The sequence below is a fragment of the Nyctereutes procyonoides genome, unplaced genomic scaffold (genome assembly GCF_905146905.1).
Source record: "Nyctereutes procyonoides isolate TBG_1078 unplaced genomic scaffold, NYPRO_anot_genome, whole genome shotgun sequence".
In the NCBI taxonomy this organism is placed as follows: domain Eukaryota; kingdom Metazoa; phylum Chordata; class Mammalia; order Carnivora; family Canidae; genus Nyctereutes; species Nyctereutes procyonoides.
The window spans coordinates 18,950,609-18,970,135 of NW_026575144.1; the positions used below are offsets into that span (position 1 = coordinate 18,950,609).

The following is a 19,527-nucleotide window of genomic DNA, read 5'->3' on the forward strand; positions in this document are numbered from 1 at the left end:
AAAATTTAGTATATATCTAGGAGAAATTAAATCATTGTTCTGAAGAGATGTTTGCAGCCTTATGTTCACTGCAGCATTATTTAGATAACAAATGGAAACTTCATGTCAATCAAAAGATGACTGGTTAAAGAAATTGGGGGATATGTAATATATATACATATATGTAAACATGGAATACTATTCAGTCATGAAAAAGGGAAATCATGTCATTTGTGACAACCTGGATAGCCCTGAGGGCACTGAAATAAGTTAGATAAAGACAAATATTGTATGATCTTACTTGTATATAGAATATAAAATAAGCTAACTCATAGAAAAAGAGATCAGATTTGTGGTTACCAGAGGCAGGGGTTTGGAGTGGGGGATCAGGTGAAGGTGGACAAAAGCTGCAAATATCCAGCTCTAAGAGAAATAAGTTCTGAGGATGTAATTTAAAAAATCGTAACTTAATGGGACACCTGGGTGGCTCAGCAGTTGAGCATCTGCCTTCAGCTCAGGGCATGATCCCAGGATTCAGGATTGAGTCCCACATCAAGCTCTCTGCGAGGAGCCTGCTTCTCCTTCTGCCTGTGTCTCTGCCTCTCTCTCTCTCTCTCTCTCTCTGTGTGTGTCTCTCATGAATAAATAAATCTTTAAAAAAATAAAAATTGAAAAATAGTAACTTAATTAACAATGTATTATATATTTGAAAGTTGCTAAAAGAATAGATCTTTATTTGATCACAAGGAAAATAATTGCAACAATGTGTGTTAAGAAAGGTTAACGAATCTTATGTGGTAACCATTTTTCAACATACACATAAATCATTATGTAATACGTCTAAAACTTATACAATTACATGTCAATTATATAATAAAAGTGGAAAAACACCTGTAACCTAAAATGATACCACTCTTAGAGCAGCCTCCATGTTGCATTCATATAATCATCTTTATTACATGTTCTTTTAAATAATTCTCTAGATGCAGTAACATCCATTCACTTAACAACACAGTTCTCTTCACAGAAGGCAGGTAATACTATGCTAATCATATTTATTACATGATCTTTAAAAATCTCTCTAAATGCATTACAGAAATGCTATCACATGAATTCCTGGAATAACATTCTAGTCAAAGGAGCTTGCACAGATCACTCATATAGCAAATGTTAACATGTGTGGTTTTTTTTTATTCCCAAGAACACGTGTGTTTTTAATCACTTCTCTACCTGCATTACATTATGACAACACATCCATTACGTTAGATAACACTGTTTTCCTAGCCAGTAGGCAGCACACTTAAAAACTTCATTACATGTGTTTTTAAACTTCTCAAAATGCATTATAGAAGAGCAATCATACCCATTCCCTGAAATAACACCCCTCTCAAAGTAGCTTCCACATAATACTCATCTAACCATTTTTATTGTTTTTAAACTTTTATAATGTTTTACAGAATGTCTATAGCATACGTCCCCTGTAATAACACTCTTATCAAGGTAGCTTGCAAGTTTTTTGTTTTGTGTGCCAGTCTTAGCCTGTTGATGACCAGTGTAGCTGGACAGGCCTGCATTGTTCTTAATATGATTGCAAGATGCCTCAGCAATAACCATCAGAAAACTTAAAAAAAAATCAAAAACAGGTTTATTATTTACAAGTCCTGAAAATGATACACACATCTGAGGCCACATTTCAAAGTTGCAGGTGGGGGAAGAGGGTTAGAGTTTAGCTTTTATTGGAGTTGAGGGTAGGAGTCTAGGGTTTCATGGGCTCACTTTATTGGTAAATTTTAAACATAAGAGTGGAAATCTAAAGCATGGGAAAAGAAAAAACAAGTGGCTCAAATGGTCAGTTACCAAACCAACCAAGATAAACGGAGCCTCCGGGGTGGGGTGCAAGCCAGCTCTTACTTGCATGTTATGTGGCTGGCATGCAGGTGGCAAAAGAGAGTCACCTTTGAACAGGATGCCTTGGATGCTTTGTTGAAGTGCACCCTTAGCAATCAAAGCTTAAGTCAGGTGCTTATGTTACAAAAAAGAGAAAACCCAACTGTCAGAGCTTATGCGACAAGCATTCTTATATCCATCTTTATTAATTACAATTTTATTTATTCATTAATTTATTTATTTAAGATTTTATTTATTTATTCATGAGAGATACACACACAGGCAGAGGGAGAAGCAGGCTCCATGCAGGGAGCCCAATGTGGGACTCAATCCCGGAACTCCAGGACCACGCCCTGGGTCGAAGGCAGGCACTAAACAACTGAGCCACCCGAGGATCCCTTAAGTACAATTTTAAACACTTCTCTATGTTAATACAAAATAGATATCACATCCATGCCCTGAAATAACTCTTCTCAAAGTAGAATGCAAGTAGCACTCTTAGAGCCACAGTAGTTACATTTGGTTTTTATTTCTCTTTTAAATGCCTTACAGGTTGGATATTACATCTATGCACTCAAATAACAATCCTCTCAGTGATTTATGTATCACTCTAATAATGATTTTTATGTCTATTTAAACACTTCCCTATATAATGTACAGAATGTTTAAAATGTCAATTTCTTAATATACTCAAAGTCACATTACTCTTATAACCATTTTTATTATGTATTTCAAACACTTCTTTAAATGCATTCTGAAAGGTTATCATGTCCATTCCTTGAAATAATATTCTTCTCAAAGTAACAGACACCTAGCACTATAACCATCTCCATTACTTTAAAAAAATTACCTTAATGTGTCATTGATATAGCTATCACACCTGTTCCCTTAAATAACACTCTTGTCAGAGTAGGTTACCTGTGCCCTCATAAAACTATCACAATTACATAAGTTTTAGACATTTCTCTAATGCATTACAGAATGTCTATCACATCCTTTCCACTAAATGACACTCCCTATGATAGAATACAGATTCCACTTTCATAAACACCTTTACTTTATGTGTTTTTCCCCCAACTTTATTGAGATTTAATTGATACACTCACTGTATGGTATAAATTTAAGGTGTGTGTACTGCATAACCTGGCATACAGGTATATATACATACATATATATGATGAATTATCATAGTAAGTTAACATCCATCATCTCATATAGATACAAAAGAAAATAATTTTCCTTGTGATAAGAACTCTTAGGATCTACTCTCTTAATAATTTTCATGTATACCATATGGCAGAGCTAATTAGTTATCATATTGAACATTCCATACCCAGTATTTAATTTATAATGTACAGTTTATACATTTTGATCACTTTCATCCAATTCTCACATCCTCTACCCACCACCTCAGGTGACCACAAATCTGAATTATTTTTCTACAAGTAGTTTTTCATTTGTTTTTGCTTGGTTTTTAGATTACGCATATAAGTGAGATCATACATTTGTCCTTCTCTGTCTCACTTCACATAGCATAATGCCTTCAAAGTCTACCTAAGTTGTCACAAGTGGCAGGATTTCCTTCTTTTTTATGGCTGAATATTCTACTATGTATGTGTGTATGTGTGTACCACATCTTCTCTTTCCATTCATCTGTCGGTAAACACTGGGGTTGTTTCCATGTCTTAGCAATTGTAGGTATGCCACACCTGACATGGAGTGAGATATCTCATTGACATTTTGTTTCCTTCAGATGTGTTCTCAGAGGTAGAATGACCTAATCATATGGTAGTTGTATTTGTAATCTTTTGAGGAATCTTCATCCTATTTTCTACAGTGTCTGCACCAAGTTACAGTCCCACCAGCAATGCAAAAGTTTCCCTTTTCCCCACCCCCTCAGTATTATTTTTTTCTTCTGATCACTCTAACAAGCACAATCTAACAAGTGATTTCCATTGGCACTTCTCTAGTGATTGGTGATATTACCTGTTAGCCATTTGGATATCTTCTTTGGAAAAGTGCTCACTCAGATCCTTTGTCTATTTTTTTTTAAAGATTTTACTTATTTATTTTTTCACTAGAGAGAGAGACAGAGAACAGGCAGAGGGAGAAGCAGGCTCCCCGGGGGAGCCTGATGCGAGACTCAATCCCTGGATCCCGGGATCACACCCTGAGCCACCAAAGGCAGACATTCAACCACTGAGCCACCCAGGTGTCCCCCTTTGCCCATTTTTTAATTTAAATTTTTTTCTGTTGAATTGCATGAGTTCTTTATATCTTTCAGATGTTAACCCTTCATCAAATATATGGTTTACAAATATTTTTTCCCATTCTATAGATTGTCTTTCCATTTTGTTGACCATTTCTTTTGTTGTGCAGAGCTTTTTAGTTCAAGACAGTCCCACTTGTTTATTTTTGTTACTTGTGCTTTTTAGGTGGTCATATCAAAAATAATCATCACCAAGACTAATATTAAAGAACTTTTTATCTATATGTTTTCTTCTAGGAATTGTATGGTATCTGGTCTTGCATTTAAGTCTTTAATCCATTTTGAGTTCATCTTCATGAGCAGTGTAATATAGGGGTTGTTTCATTCTTTTACCCTTGAATGTCCAATTTTCTCAGCACTATTTGAAGAGACTGTCTTTTCTCCATGGACTATTCGTGGCTCCCCTGTCAAATATTAGTTGACTGTATAGGCATGGGTTTACATCTGAGCTCTTAATTTATTTCTATGTCTGTAGAAATAGACACCATACTATTTTGATCATCTTAGCCTTATAACATGGCTTGAAATCAGGAAGTGTTAACCTCCCACAGTATTGCTTTTGTTATTCAGGGTGTTTAGCTGCTCCATACAAAATTTTAGGATAATTTTTTTTTCTGTTTAAATTTCCTTTGGGATCTTGATAGGAATTGCACTGAATTTATAGATGGCTTTGATTACTATGGAAGCCAAAAATATTCATGCTTGTATCAATTCATGCTTGTATGAATGGAATGCCTTTCCATTCATTTGTGGGTTTTTTTTTTTTCCAATTTCTTTCATCAGTGTCTTAACAGTTTTCAGTAAAAAAAACCTTTCATCTCTTTGGTCAAATTTATTCCTAGGTATTTTACTGTTTTTGATGCTGTGTATAGCAGAGTTTTATTTTTGAAAATTTGTTTTTAGTGTATCAAAATGCTAATTTTGTATCCTGCAACTTCCCTGAAATCTTTAACAATATTTTGGTGGAGTCTATAGGATTTTCTCTATATAAAATTATCATCTGCAAATATAGACAATTTTACTTCCTCCAGTCCTATTCTGATACCTTTTCTTCCTTCTCCTTGCCTAAATGCTCTTCCGGTACTATGTTAAATATGAGTGATGTCAGGGCACACCTCTTCTTTCTGACCTTAGAGGAAAAGCTTTCAGACTTCCACCAATGAGTATGATATTAGTTATGGGCTTGTCATATACAGCCTTTACTATGTTGAGATATGTTCCTTTTATAATTGTTAGATTTTATCAGGAACAGATGTGAAATTTTGTCAAATCATTTTTCTTCATTTTTGAGATGATATGATTTTTTAAATTTTGTTCTTTTAATGTGTTGTTTCACCTTTATTGATATGCATATGCTGAATCATCCTTGCACTCTAGGGATAAATCTCACTTGAACATGGTAAAAGATCCTTTCAGTGTGCTGCTGAATTTGGTTTGTTGATATTTTATGGAGGATTTTTGTATCTGTATTCATCAGAAATATTGGCCTATCATTTTCTTTTGTTGTAGTGCCCTTTTCTGGCTTTGGTATGGCCTCATAGAATGAATCAGGAAGCATTCCTTCTTCTGTTTTTTGGAATAGTTTGAGGAGGATATGTATTGGTTTGTTTTGGTGTGTTGTCTTTCCATTTTCATTTGTCTCAAGATACTATTTTACCCATTTAATTTATTCTTTCATACACTAGTTTTTGAGAGTGTTGTTCAATTTCCGTGTATTCGTGATTTTTAAAATTATTCATACTGTTGTAGTCAGAGGAGATATTTGGTATGATTCCAATCTTCTTGTTGCTAAGACTTGTTTTGTGGGCTAACTTATGGCCTACCCTAGAAAATGTTACATATGGGCTTGAGAATGTGTAATTCTGCTGTTGTTGGATAGAATCCTCTATATATGTTCATTAGGTCCATTTCATATATTGTAATATTCAAACCTGCTACTTAATGACTGATTCTCCCTCTGGATGATTTATCCTTTTTGAGAGAAGGGTAATAAAGTCCCCTAATATTATTGTATTGCTGTTTATTTTTCCTTTTAGCTCTGTTAATTTTACTTTATGTATTTGTTTGGCACATAAATATATACAAATATCTTCTTGATGAGTTGATGCCTTTAACATTATATATTTTCTCTTTTTACTGTTTTTAAACTTGATTTTGTCTAACTACCTCTGCTATTTTTGGTTACCATTTGCATATAGAGACCTTCGCTCTCTATTTGTATATGTCTTAATGCTAGAGTCTCTAGTAGGCAACATATTGTGGAATTGTTTTATCCGTTCAATCATTCTATGTCTTTGAAGAAGCCATCTTTAAAGTAAGTATTAAAAGGTAGGGGCTTACAATTGCCATTTTGTTCACTGTTTTCGGACTCTTTTGTAGATCCTTTGTTTCTTCTTATCCATTTGTGTTTTGATGTCTTTTGGTCAGTATGCTTTATCATGTTCTTTTGTGTAAATGCTAGGTTTTCCCTTGTGGTATCTTAAAATTACAACAGTCTATTTTAAACTGATAACAAATTCAACAGCATTCCTAAGCTTTATACTTTTACTTCTCCTCTCTTGGACTTTCCCATTATTGATGTTATAGTGTATATATTTTTTTATATTGTATATACAATATAAGGTTATTGTATTCATGGTTACTTTTACTAAGTTTTTTTTTTTTTTTTTTTAACTTTTAAACTAGCATTGTTAGGGAATTTGTACCACCACAGAACAAGCCTAAGACCACACACACAAAAACAGCATTGCAGGGCTTGGAGCTGGTTCCCCTTCCACTCAGCCAGGGGAGCTAATATAAAACTACTGAGTGCAGGGCCCACCCCACCGGATGAAAAGGCCTAACGTGAGCACGGGGAAGCTGCCTAACCCCATGACACTTGAATGGAGATCACAGCCAGCCACTACACATCTGCAGAGTGAGGACACTAGCTCCATTTGACCAGAAAACTTGGGGCACTCAAGTTCTGCCTGGCCAGCTCCCCAAGCAAGAGTTTTGCCAGCCTGTTTGCCTATTCTGTGGCCTGGCCTCAGCAGGGACACTCCTCCAGTACTCTGCCTACTGCTGAACACAACCTCTCACTGCAGAACTGTTAGAACAGGCAGCTCAATAACATCCTCATGAACACTTCACTCTGCTCTACCATCCTCAGTCCACAATGTTCTTCTTCGAGTTGCAAGACAGAATTGTCAAGTCCAGACATAAAACATTTCAGCTGGGCAAGAAGGAAATCATTTCCAGAAGTTTTCAGAACACATCTGCAAACAACGCTGGAGAGAACTAGAACATGTGCTGATCCCAAACAAATCTCTGAGCGGAATGTCTTGTGACTGGCTTAATCCAATCAACCTTTACCTCTGGACCTTCCAAGGCTAAGGTGAAAAACAAGTTAAGGCTCTGCCATCGAGGGAAAAATGAGTGTTGGGTACAGTCTCTAAGAACCTACCAATTGTTTGGAAGTTAATTTAAGATATAAAAGAATAACACTCATATTAAATTGCCCCTATGAGCTAGCCACTATTAATGTCCCCATTTTACAGATGAGACTCTAAGTACAGACAGTAATTTGTTTCAAATCTATTAAGTGATAGGGCCAGACAATATAATAAGATCCCAGGCAATCTGGCATCTAATTCTACAGCCTCCCTTATATTGGGAAGTAAGGGATAAGACAAAATATGTATATACAGCATCATAGTAGATAGTTCCTGTTACACTTTGGCTATGCAATACATAGTACCTAAGTAGATTTCTCATCTGAATATTTTGGCTGCATATTTTCTTCATGTAATGGAAAGCAATACTGTGTTGAGTTCAAGTAGCACTGTTCACACCTGCTTTCAATAACTGACTTGATATTGCTTATTTTGTGTAATTAGTATTTTCATTACACCCACTTGTGGACTCTAAGGCAGGTGAAAACTTCATAAACATGATGTTTGAATTCTTTATTGAAGAATTAATACAAAACACTGGCCATATCCACTTTTATAAGCCAGGAAACTGAGAGAACAGGTATAAGATATGATAAAATTGTGGAGTATTATTTCACTTAAGATGTATATTGCATAAAATTAATTTGTTAGCTTTTACTATGGAATACTTTTGTTATTGGTCACATAGCAAAGGGAACAAAATATTTTCGGTATTAAACTCATATATATACACTTATTACACAGGGATTCTTCATTTTTCCCCCACAGGGATTCTTGACACACGTGCTTACTGCTGTTGTCCTAATTATTCTCTTGTATGTTTTTTTAAAGAAGCTGCTGGAGGAATCTAAGCAGAGAGCAAACAATGCCAGACTTTTGGGGATCCCTGGGTGGCTCAGTGGTTTGGCGCCTGCCTTTGGCCCAGGGCGCATCTGGGAGTCCCGGGATCAAGTCCCACGTCAGGCTCCCTGCATGGAGTCTGCTTCTCCCTTTGTCTATGTCTCTGCCTCTCTCTATGTCTATCATGAATAAATAAATAAAACCTTTTTAAAAATGCCAGACTTTCTGCTTTTATTAAGGAACATTTATGCTCAAACATGAATATATTTAAATAAAAATTCACAAGTAATAAATTTTGTAAAATGAATACAACTACAATACTGAGCTAAAAAGAATACTATTAGCACCAGAGGAGCCCCCTTACGTCAATCTCTGCAAACTGCCCTCATCCAAAAACCATCATTCCAACTTCTAACACCAAGTATTACATTTATCTGCTTCTTGAATGAAAAAACATAGCACTTACTCTTCTGTGTTCTTTTGCATGCATACAATTGTGTTTCATTCATTCCTACTGCTATAGAATACAGCACTGGAAGAAAAGCGCAATTTATGTATGCAGTTTAGTGTTGGTGGCCACTTGTGCGGTTACTACTTCCGGGCTATTGAGAATACTACTACCACTACTACTAACTACTACTTCTAGTAAACACGTATTTCTGTTGGATATATGCCTAGAAGTATAATTACACAGCCAAAATTTACATGTATGTCCAGCTTTAGTACAAAAAGCCTATTTTCCAAAGTGCACAACTTACATTCCCACCAAACTTGTATTAGTCTCAGTTGCTTCAGGTCTTCATCAGTTTGGTGTTCTATCACTGTAGCCCTTCTGTATGCTGCGGTAGCTGTGGTATAACATTTTTGTTAGAATTTGTCTTTACTTGATGACTAATGAAATTGAACAACTTTCCATACTTACCGGTCATTTAAATATACTGTCAATTATGTTCCATCTGCTGCTCATTTTTTTTCTTACTCACTTGGAGTTCTTTTTATATTATGTAGAATAGTGCTTTGTTTGATATAAGCATTGCAATTATATTCTCTGAGTCTGTGACTCACTTTTAGCCATGTATTTTTCGTTTCTGTTTTTTTAACAACAGCAGTTCTTAATTCTTTTTTAAAAAATATTTTACATAGGGATGTCTGGTGGCTCAGCAGTTGAGCATCTGCCTTTGGCTCATGGCCTGACCCCAGAATCGAGTCCCACATTGGGCTCCTTGCATGGAGCCTGCTTCTCCTCCCTTTGCCTGTGTCTCTGCCTCTCTCAGGCAGAGGGAGGAGAAGCAGGCTTCTCAAGGGGAGTCTGATGCAGAACTCGACCCAGGGATCATGACCACACCCAAAGGCAGATGCTCAACCACTGAGCCACCCAGGAGTCCCACAGCTCTTAATTCTAACATAGCCTAATTTATCTATGGTTTTTGTTTCTTGTTTAGGGTGTCTTAGCCATATGTTCACATATATTTTCTTCTAAAAGTGCTACTGTATTGTTTTACATTTAGATGTACAATCCATACAAAACGAGTTTCTGTGTATGGTGGGTGGCTATAGTCAAAATATTCCTCTTATGCATATAGAGAGCCAATTAACCCAGCACCATTTATCAAAAATACCATCTTTTTAATACATGAATATATTGGGGACTGTTTCTGGACATTGTTTATGCTTGTGCCTATACCAGTCTTGATATCTAGCAATCTAAGTCTGGTAGGTTTATTTTTCTATTTTCAGGTTGTCTTAGCTACAGTTAATCATTGCATCTGCATGTTTTAAATTCAGATTTGCTCATTCCCTCCACTTATATTGGTCTTTAATGTCCCTGAATTTGGTGATGCAGTTTTTGGATTTCTAGAACTTACTTTCTTAGGACTAATGTAAACCTAACAGCAATTTAACAACAGTTAAAGTATACATCTTGATATAATTTGATAAACACACCTGTATAATCATCACCACCATATAGTGAGCCTACCCATCACCAGCAAGGATCACTGCCCCTGTATTGCCTGATGTCCACTGACATGAAAACAATTAACTATGTTTCCTTTCTCCCCTGTGTTTTTAGGCAGCAGGTAAATCTGCTATCTTGTCCTGAGTGGATTCAACTGTCCTGGTATCACTTAGTTTATTTTCTATTTGCAATTTATATAGATAAACAATTTTTCTTTTTTTTTTGATAAACAATTTTTCTACAGTGAGTTTGCCAAATCATTCTCATAATGTCTTCATAGATATTTTTCACATTTCTATGCAATGATACCACCTACCAATAATGAGCTATACTTCAGTCTTCCCCACTTAATGTCTTAAACTTTTTTCCTTTTGCCTTATTGGTAAGCTAGAGCCTTCAGTCCTATGTTAAATAGAAGAGGTACCAAGCATTCTTGTCTCATTAATACTAGGAAGAGCTATTTCAGTATTTATCTTCTTAGTATGATATTTGTTGTATGTTGATTTCCTTTTATTTTTAATGAGCTTCCCTTTCAGTCCTAATTTTTTTAGTCATGAATGGGTGTAAAGCTTAATCAAATATATTTTCTGCCATCTATTTAAATAATAAAGTGGCTTCACTTTTTCTACCGATGTGGTAGGTTATGTCAATTAACTTAAACTTGTAAATATTTATTCCAAAATAATTTCACTTATAAGTCATATACATACCAAAAAATTCCCATGTCCCCTCAGATTCTCCTAAATGCACTGTATCTCCTCCATCTGTCCCTTGCATACTCGCACTCTATACACACACACACACACACACTTATTAGTCTTTCTCTAAAGCCATTTGAAAATAAGCTGCAGACATGAAACTCCATTACCCCTACACACTCCAGAGTGTATTTCCCCCAGAGGCGTTATCCTACAGAACCACCCAATAATCATCCAAGTCAAGAGATAAATACTGACTGGGATGCCTGGGTGGCTCAGCAGTTGATCAACGGCCTTTGGCTCAGGGCGTGACTCCAGAATCCTGGAATTGAGTCCCATATCAGGCTCCCTGAGTGGAGCCTGCTTCTCTCTCACCCTGTGTCTCTGCCTCTCTGTCTCTCATGAATAAATAAAATCTTTTTAAAAAGAGATAAACATCACCACCCAATCCATACACTGAATTCTGTCAACTGTTCTAATAGTATCTACTCTTCCTTTGTTTTTATTTAAAAATAGCTGCAGTCCGGGTGGTTTTGTTGGTTGAGCATCAAACTCTTGGTTTCAGCTCAGGTCTTGATCTCAGGGTCATGAGATCAAGCCCCACGGTGAGTTGTCCACTCAGCAGTGAGTCTGATGATTCTCTTCCTCTGCCACTTCTACTTGCTTGCTCACTCTCTAAAATAAAAAAAAAAAAAATCTTTAAAATATTTCCATTCTCCCCCAATCTGGAATGGTTTCTCAGTCTTTTTCATGTCCTTCACATATTTAAAGAACATAGGCTTTGCATTCAGTAAAATAGTCTTTCAAATGGGTTCACCGGATATTTCCTAAGGAAACACAGGTCACGCTTTCTTGGCAAAAATACCACATGATGCTGGCTCTCTCAGTGCATCCCATCAGGGTACACATCATGTTGACTTGTCCTACTCCACTGGTGAGGTGAACTTTAATCACCTAATCACGTTGGTGTCTGCTGGGTTTAATCATAAAATCACCGCTTTTGCCTTTGCAGCTGATTAGTATTTTGTGGAGATATTTGAAGACTATTCCAACATCCTATTCTTCATCAAACCTCTATCCACAAACGCTAGCCTATTTTGGCAACTACCTCCTGAATCAACCACCATTCTGATGGCTGCCAAATGGTGTTTTTCTATTGTCATTATTCTCCCTACATTTATTAATTGGCATTAATCTGTAAAGAAAAGTTTTCCCTCCTCCTCCATGAATTTACTCATTTATTTATATCACTATAAATTAACGGAGTCCCATTTTATTAAGTCTCATGTATTCTGATGCTATGGTTATTTTGATGTTCATACTGTCTCAAATTTGGCCAGTGGAACCTGTCCAAGGTGGTTCTTTTGTCCCCATGATTCTTTCAACATTTTCTTACTGTCTGACAACTGGTGGGCTCACTGCTACTGGGTGTCACTGTGTGTAAGCCCTCTCAGCACAGTCCATAAAACACACACACACACACACACACACACACACACACACACACACACACACACGAGTTACATTCCAATCCAACATTCCAGGGTTTTCTAACTTTCCCCTTCTCCATTTTTATAAAAACCTCCAATCTGGCTCTCATCATCCTCAACACATTTTTGTATTTACTCAGTGTTACAGTATTTCAGCCATGCTGTTTCTTCCAGCTGCCCTCAACACACCTGATGCAAGTGTGCACATCACAATACCATTCTCATTCCCCAAGGCAGGCCTATTCTGACTTCCATTCTACAAGGGCAAGAGAAAAATACAGAAAGTACAAGGGAGAAAGGAGAACAAGAGGAAGAATTGGCCAAATTGATTTAATTTTAAATATTAAATCCTTTGACTCTTCTAATAAACATGGATATAACTGATTTTTTTTTAAGTTTACTATTATGCATTTTCATAAAATATCAGTAACTTTACTTTCCTGAAATGTCTTTTATAGGTTTTGGTATCAAGGTTGTACTGAGCTCACAAAATGATTTAGAAAAGCTCCATCCTCCTTTCTCTGTAAAAGTTAATAAAAGCTTGGTATTATTTCCTTCTTAAATATTTGGAATAACTATAGTGAAGCCATCTGTTCTTAGTTTTCTTTCTTGGCAGGTTTTTTTTTTTTTTTTAATTTTAAATACCAGATATTGTTTGCAATTGCAATATGGGAACTCTACCTCTGATAATGACCTTGCTTTTAATGGTAGCATGCTGTGCTCAGCAAGGGTCCATCCTACTGGCAGTTCACAAATTCTAATCATTTTTTCTCAGTACTTAAAAAAAAAAAATCTACATTCAGATTCACTTTTCAGGCTCCTGCTCTGCATGGAGTCCTTCTAAAAATTTCTTTAAAAACCAGTATATGTCTAACCTGTAATGTTTAAGAATTTTTCACTCCAGCCTTGACAGACTGGGCTCTGCCCTCCTACAAATAGTTTCCTCCTCTACCTGAGCCATACTCAGTACTCAGGTTCTTCCCTGTGGCCAGAACTAGCAAGTATCCTGACCAGGTAAAACAGCTGCATTTTGCCCATGTACTTTCTGTAATTCACTTCTCTCCTGAATTTTCCTTTTAGTCCTCTTTGCTTCATAGACTGCATTAAAATAGATACTTTTTGTGGTATTTTTCTAGTTGTTCTCATTAGTACACTGACCTGCTACAAGCTACTATAACCTACTCAGTCAGAGAATCTACTTGTGCTTTCTAAAGCTCTATATTTAAGAATTTATTTTTGCGTATGAATTTTTTAATTGCTACATCACAGATGAAAGGTGTTAAATATGTGGAGAAATAGATTTGGGTACAACATGTCACTCACAGAAGAAGACACTTGGACAAACTGTTAAACACTTGCCAGGGCAGAATCCACTTATTCTCCACACTCACTTATACTACATCCACTAAGTTGCATACACAGCAACTCACTTTTCCCCTTTGATCTACTATTCCAGAATGAGCCACTCAAAATGAGTCGGCCTCAGAATTACTAAAACTTCTTGCTGGCAAGCTCCTCCTAGAATTCTCCTAGATCTAGTGTGTTACTAGATCCAAAATCTTTTACTTGGACATCAGAAAATCCTGTTGGTCGGTCCTTTTGCTAAAAATCTCTTGTTCCGCATATGCCTGAGCAAAAAGCCTGACTTGCTTACAACTATTGGTCCCAGTGAGATGTATTTTCACATTTAATACATTAAATGGAGGAAAACAATACACCTGGCAATGAGCCAAATTGTATCTCAACAAAAATGCTATTTCTAAATGAAAACCATTATCCACATTTCCTAAATTGCTAGAATTCCTTCAAATTGAAAATCTCTGAGGTATAAGCTTAGATTTTAACTTAAAGCTTCCACTTATTTCAAGTATTTTCTCTAGTAACTTCTGACATCCACTGAGATACTACTTCAAGCATTTCATCCAAGTCTAATAAAATACCACCTCATAGTAAATGCTTTCCTATAGTTTCCTATAATTTGTGCCTTTTCTAAAGCCTCTGCATAAAGTCTTCTCTACTCTATGATGAGGACAGAGGTCTCTAACTTGTGTGTTTTCTTGATATTTAGTGAGGTGTGGCTTTGGGCAAAAGGTTCCCTACATTCATTTACCAATATGTTTCCTCTACTCTGAGCCTTCTGATGTATTGTATAATTCAAATTCCACCACAAAGTTTTCAATATTCCAAAGCTTCATATCTTCTCCCACAAGTTCTCTGATTGTGAGAATGGACCTTAGACCAAAGATGTTCTCAAAACAGTATATCAATGGATTTTTCTCCCTTTTTGTGTTCTCTTTCTATAAATTCTTGACTTCACCCAGAGTGATTTCCCTCATTTATTACATTTATAGAGTTTTTCCCCAAATGTGTTCGTTGATGTACAGTGAGTTTAGACTTCACATAGAATGATTTTCCACAAATGTTACATTCATAGGGTTTTTCCCCTGTGTGTGTTCTATGATGTGCAATGAGTTTTGACTTTACACAGAATGATTTTCCACATTCATTACATTCATAGGGTTTCTGTCTTATGTGAGTTCTCTGATGAACAATTAGGGCTGACTTCTGCCGGAAATTTTTCCCACATTCATTACATCCAAAAGGTTTCTCCCCTGTGTGTCTTCTCTGATGTTCTGTGAAACCCGAATAGTAGCAGAAAAATTTTCCACATTCAATACATTCATAGGGTTTCTCACCTGTGTGAGTTCTCAGGTGTTTGGTAAGGGTTGACTTCTCAGAGAAGGATTTCCCACATTCATTACATTCATAAGGTTTTTCCCCCGTGTGAGTTCTTTGATGTTTAATGAGGTCTGATTTTCTGAGAAAGGCCTTCCTACATTCATAACATTCATAAGGCTTCTCCCCTGTGTGTGTTTTTTGATGTACAGTAAGGACAGACTTAAATGAGAAAGCTTTCCCACATTCAAGACATTCATAAGGTTTCTCCCCTGTGTGTGTTCTCCGATGTTGAGTGAGGGTAGACTTTTCACTGAAAGATTTCCCACATTCCTGACATTCAAAAGGTTTTTCCCCTGTGTGAATTCTCCGGTGTTTAATGAGGTCAGAATTTTTATAAAAAGTTTTTCCACATTCATGACATTCACAAGATTTTTCCCCTGTGTGTGTTCTCTGATGTCTTGTGTGGGCTGACTTCTGGTTGAAGGTTTTTCCACATTCATGACATTCATAAGGTTTTTCTCCTGTATGTGTTCTCTGTTGTACACCAAAGACTAACTTTTCATTGAAAAATGTTCCGTGTTCATTATATTCAAGTATATTGTCAATTGAGTGGTTTCTCTGAATTGGAATGAGGTTTGACTTCTGGCTGAAAGGCTGAGCACTCTGGTGCTCAAAGAGAATGGATTCTTCCAAGAAATTTTCTCCACATTCATTAAATTCACAGTGACTCCCTCTTGGATGTGTTCTCCGATGAGCAAGGAGAGATGACATATCACAGAAGATCTTCCCATATTCAGAGTATTCACAGGTGTTCTTTCCTGTATAAGGTTTCTTATGTACAACAAAGAGTGAATTCTCATGGAAAGCTTTTCTACATTCGCTGTATTCAAAAGGTTGCTCCAAAATTTGAATTTTCTGATGGTGAATAAAGTCTTCATTAAGGTGGTCGTTCCCATTTTTATTATATTCATAAAGTTTCTCTTCAGAATGAATTCTTTCATACTTATCATTATGGAGCCAATTTCTACCTTTGTTAAACTCATTCAACTTCTTTCTTGAATTGTTTCTATTGCTATTAATTAATTCTGAAATATAAATAGAGTAACAAGAAAGATTAGTTGACAAGGGTATTTAGGAGAAACAGTTAGGTTTTGGGGAGTGGACAAGTTTAGGTCATTATCTCTTCATGTCTAGATTATGACAACAGTACATACACCTTCAGTCTCATCTCTCTTTTCTGTTCTACACAATAGCAATAAATCAAATTTCTAAGAACTCTAATTCAAAAGGGAATAGTACTATAACCCAATATCTAATATCTCTAATTCTGTTTCCAGCTGATTGACTAGGAATAAAAACACACAACAAAATAGCAAAATCAATGAGTGGTAACGCCATCCTCGCCACAGGACCAGATCAAAAGCTCCTTTGATTTATGGTGTTTTCCTAATACTCCATCAGAATTGTTCATTAGTGCACTTCTGACCATCAAACCCTCTTCTAATGTTTTCTGGCTTTCCTCCAACCAAATCTCACCTGATTTATCATTAGCTTTTAAACTTGCATATATGTATACATATGCTTTTATATCTCTGAGTAATATAAAAACCTACAATTCTAAACCTAGTTGTAGAACTTTCGTTTACCTGTACCTTAATATTTTTTACTTATGCACACCTGTCTTTATTCCTTTGCTATCTACAATACTGTACTTGTAATGACATATGATACAATTCTATAGAATGTCAATACTAATACTACGGAGTTCAATAACTAAGAACTGAAAATATTTTTAAAAAAGATTTAAAAAAATTTTTTTTAATCTTTTTTTACCTTTTTTTTTTTTTCAAATTGTATTTTGATTACTGCAGTGATTTTGTTCTTTTTTTCCAATTATTTCCGGTGACATAACACAGCTCATAATACATCTTCTTGTGGTCTTACTCTTTCTGAACCTCTTATTTGCCTACTTTATATTCTTGTATACCAGAAGCCATTAATGATGAAATCATCATTAATTTATATTAAGAAGTAGTAAAAATATCCAGGCATTACATGACAACATTTTTCAGGTGAATTATTTTCCCCCTGCCACTCGCTTGTCCTATCTTATTTTTTGTAGTAACTTTGAAAATACCTTGTGATGGCTGTTTTGGTTCTTTTTAATTCCTGAGCACTAAGAGGTGCGTTTCTTCCTGATCCAGGTTTCCCATGGGTGAACTGAGAACCATATTCCAAACTGGTAGGAATATTTATTAACAAGGGCACTACATGCCCTCCTTAATCTTTACTCTTATCCAACTGACAGAAGTCTTTTTGGTTTTTTGAAGTATCAAAGTCTTTTTCATTTTCTACAATTTCACAGATGGACTGTAACTTTCCAACATAGCCTGTGCCCATGAGTCTTGATTCTACCCCATCCCTCTGCTTCTCAAGAAGAAACCCAGTATAGAGATCTACCACCATCCTGAAAGCCCTTCCTGCCTTTCTAAAAGATTAGGTTTGGCAATTTGAGGTTCCATCTTTGAAAGTAGCAACTCTGAAATCTGCAGCCTTACACACACCTCCACCTGATATTTCACTACTACTGGCAACCCTTCATTTTGTTTTATTGTTGAGAGTTAAAACTTTCTGTTCATTCTTTCAAAAGTGGGGTTGGATTTGTATCTGTTAGTTCTTCTTGTATTCTTGTTTCTAAGAAGTCAAGGTTAAAATGCCAACTTCATGTTTCCATCTTCAAACCTGAGGTCTATTTACTTCTCCTTGAAATACATTCTTCTCTTGGCCTCTAGAATGTCACATTCTCATAGCTTTCGTTCATCCTCACAAACTCCTCCCACAGTCCCATCCTGCTGCTCAATACTCCTTATCTTCACTTCTAAACCTCTTGGTGCCCCAGGATTGAGCCATGAGACCACATCTCTCATTTATTTACATTCACGAACAAGAATATCTCATATAGTTCCCACAACTTTGAACGTCTTTGCACTGCTGGCATCCATGCTTACATATCATTACAAATAGTGTAACCTCTAAAAGACAAATAATTTTCTTTTTTTTTAAGACAAATAATTTTCTAAAAGAATATAAAATTAAAAGTTAATAGAGGCAAAATAAATTAATAATAATTTAAAAATCCAAAAGGAGTTGTGAAAGAAGGAATAAGAAAAGAAAGAAGAAATAGTACATAAGGAAAGAAATAGCAAGACTGTAGGCTTAAGCCCAATTATACCAGTAAACATAAATGGATTAAATAAGTAAGAAATTTTAAGTGTCAAACTAGATTTAACAAACTGCTACTGCTTTCAGTTTATAAGAGACACACTTTAAATATAAGAACATGGTAAGGCTGACAGTGAAGGATGATAAAGAACATACCAAGCAAACTTTAAAGAAAAGAAAGCTGGTGCAGCAACACTAATACCAGAATCAGACTTAAAGGCAAAGGTATCACTGCATATATGGAGACAGGCACTGCATAATGGTTGAAGCATACATTAAAAAGTGAGATGTAGGGATCCCTGGGTGGCGCAGCGGTTTGGTGCCTGCCTTTGGCCCAGGGCACGATCCTGGAGACCTGGGATCGAATCCCACGCCGGGCTCCCGGTGCATGGAGCCTGCTTCTCCCTCTGCCTATCTCTCTGCCTCTCTCTCTCTCTCTCTGTGTGACTATCATAAATAAATAAAAATTAAAAAAAAATCATGAATAAATAAAATCTTGAAAAAAAAAAAAGGAATACAGAAGACCTGAAAAAATACCTATACAAAACAATTACAGAGTATACTTCCTTCTTTAGTATGCATGGAACATTTATGAAAACAGAGAGTATCAACAAATTTCAAACAACTGAAATTGTTTTGAGAAACTGAAATTCTCTGTTTTAAATTAGAACGCAAGACTGAAGGATAACTAGAAAAAAAATGATTTTAGAAGCAACTCACTTCTCAACAGCCCATGGATCAAAGAACACATTTTAAAGGAGGGAGGCCCTAAAAGAAAGGTCCATGGCAGCCCTACAACCCCAGCTATGCCTCACTCAGGACCTAGACAGCTATGACTGTAAACCTGCCAATGTTGAATTTAGTTGATAGGACATGCTGCAAAATTTGCAGTAAGTGAAAAAAGGGGGAATTTAAAAACACTGCTCTGTACTGTTTCGTGGCAACTACATCCAAATATTCGGTAGAAAAGAATTTGGCATAAGTCCTACAGACAGTCATCCCCATCAAGGAAAGAAGTGTCTGTGAGTGAGGATTTAGTGTCCCTGTCTAGAATCTTACAATACTGGAGACA

General features: G+C 36.1%; 1 protein-coding gene across 10 annotated transcripts in view; it reads right to left on the minus strand.

The window, feature by feature from the left end:
- Positions 1 to 2,362: 2,362 nt before the first annotated feature.
- The window catches only part of ZNF37A (zinc finger protein 37A), a 32,894-nt gene continuing 15,729 nt past the window's right edge, over positions 2,363 to 19,527 (minus strand). For 8 of the 10 annotated variants that reach the window (XM_055308727.1, XM_055308729.1, XM_055308728.1 and 5 more), the window contains one exon: positions 11,746 to 16,318. In XM_055308727.1, the coding sequence (XP_055164702.1) occupies positions 14,868 to 16,318 (1,451 nt within the window). In that variant the 3' untranslated portion in view covers positions 11,746 to 14,867. The other 2 variants (XM_055308731.1, XR_008662300.1) reach the window with 2 other exon arrangements.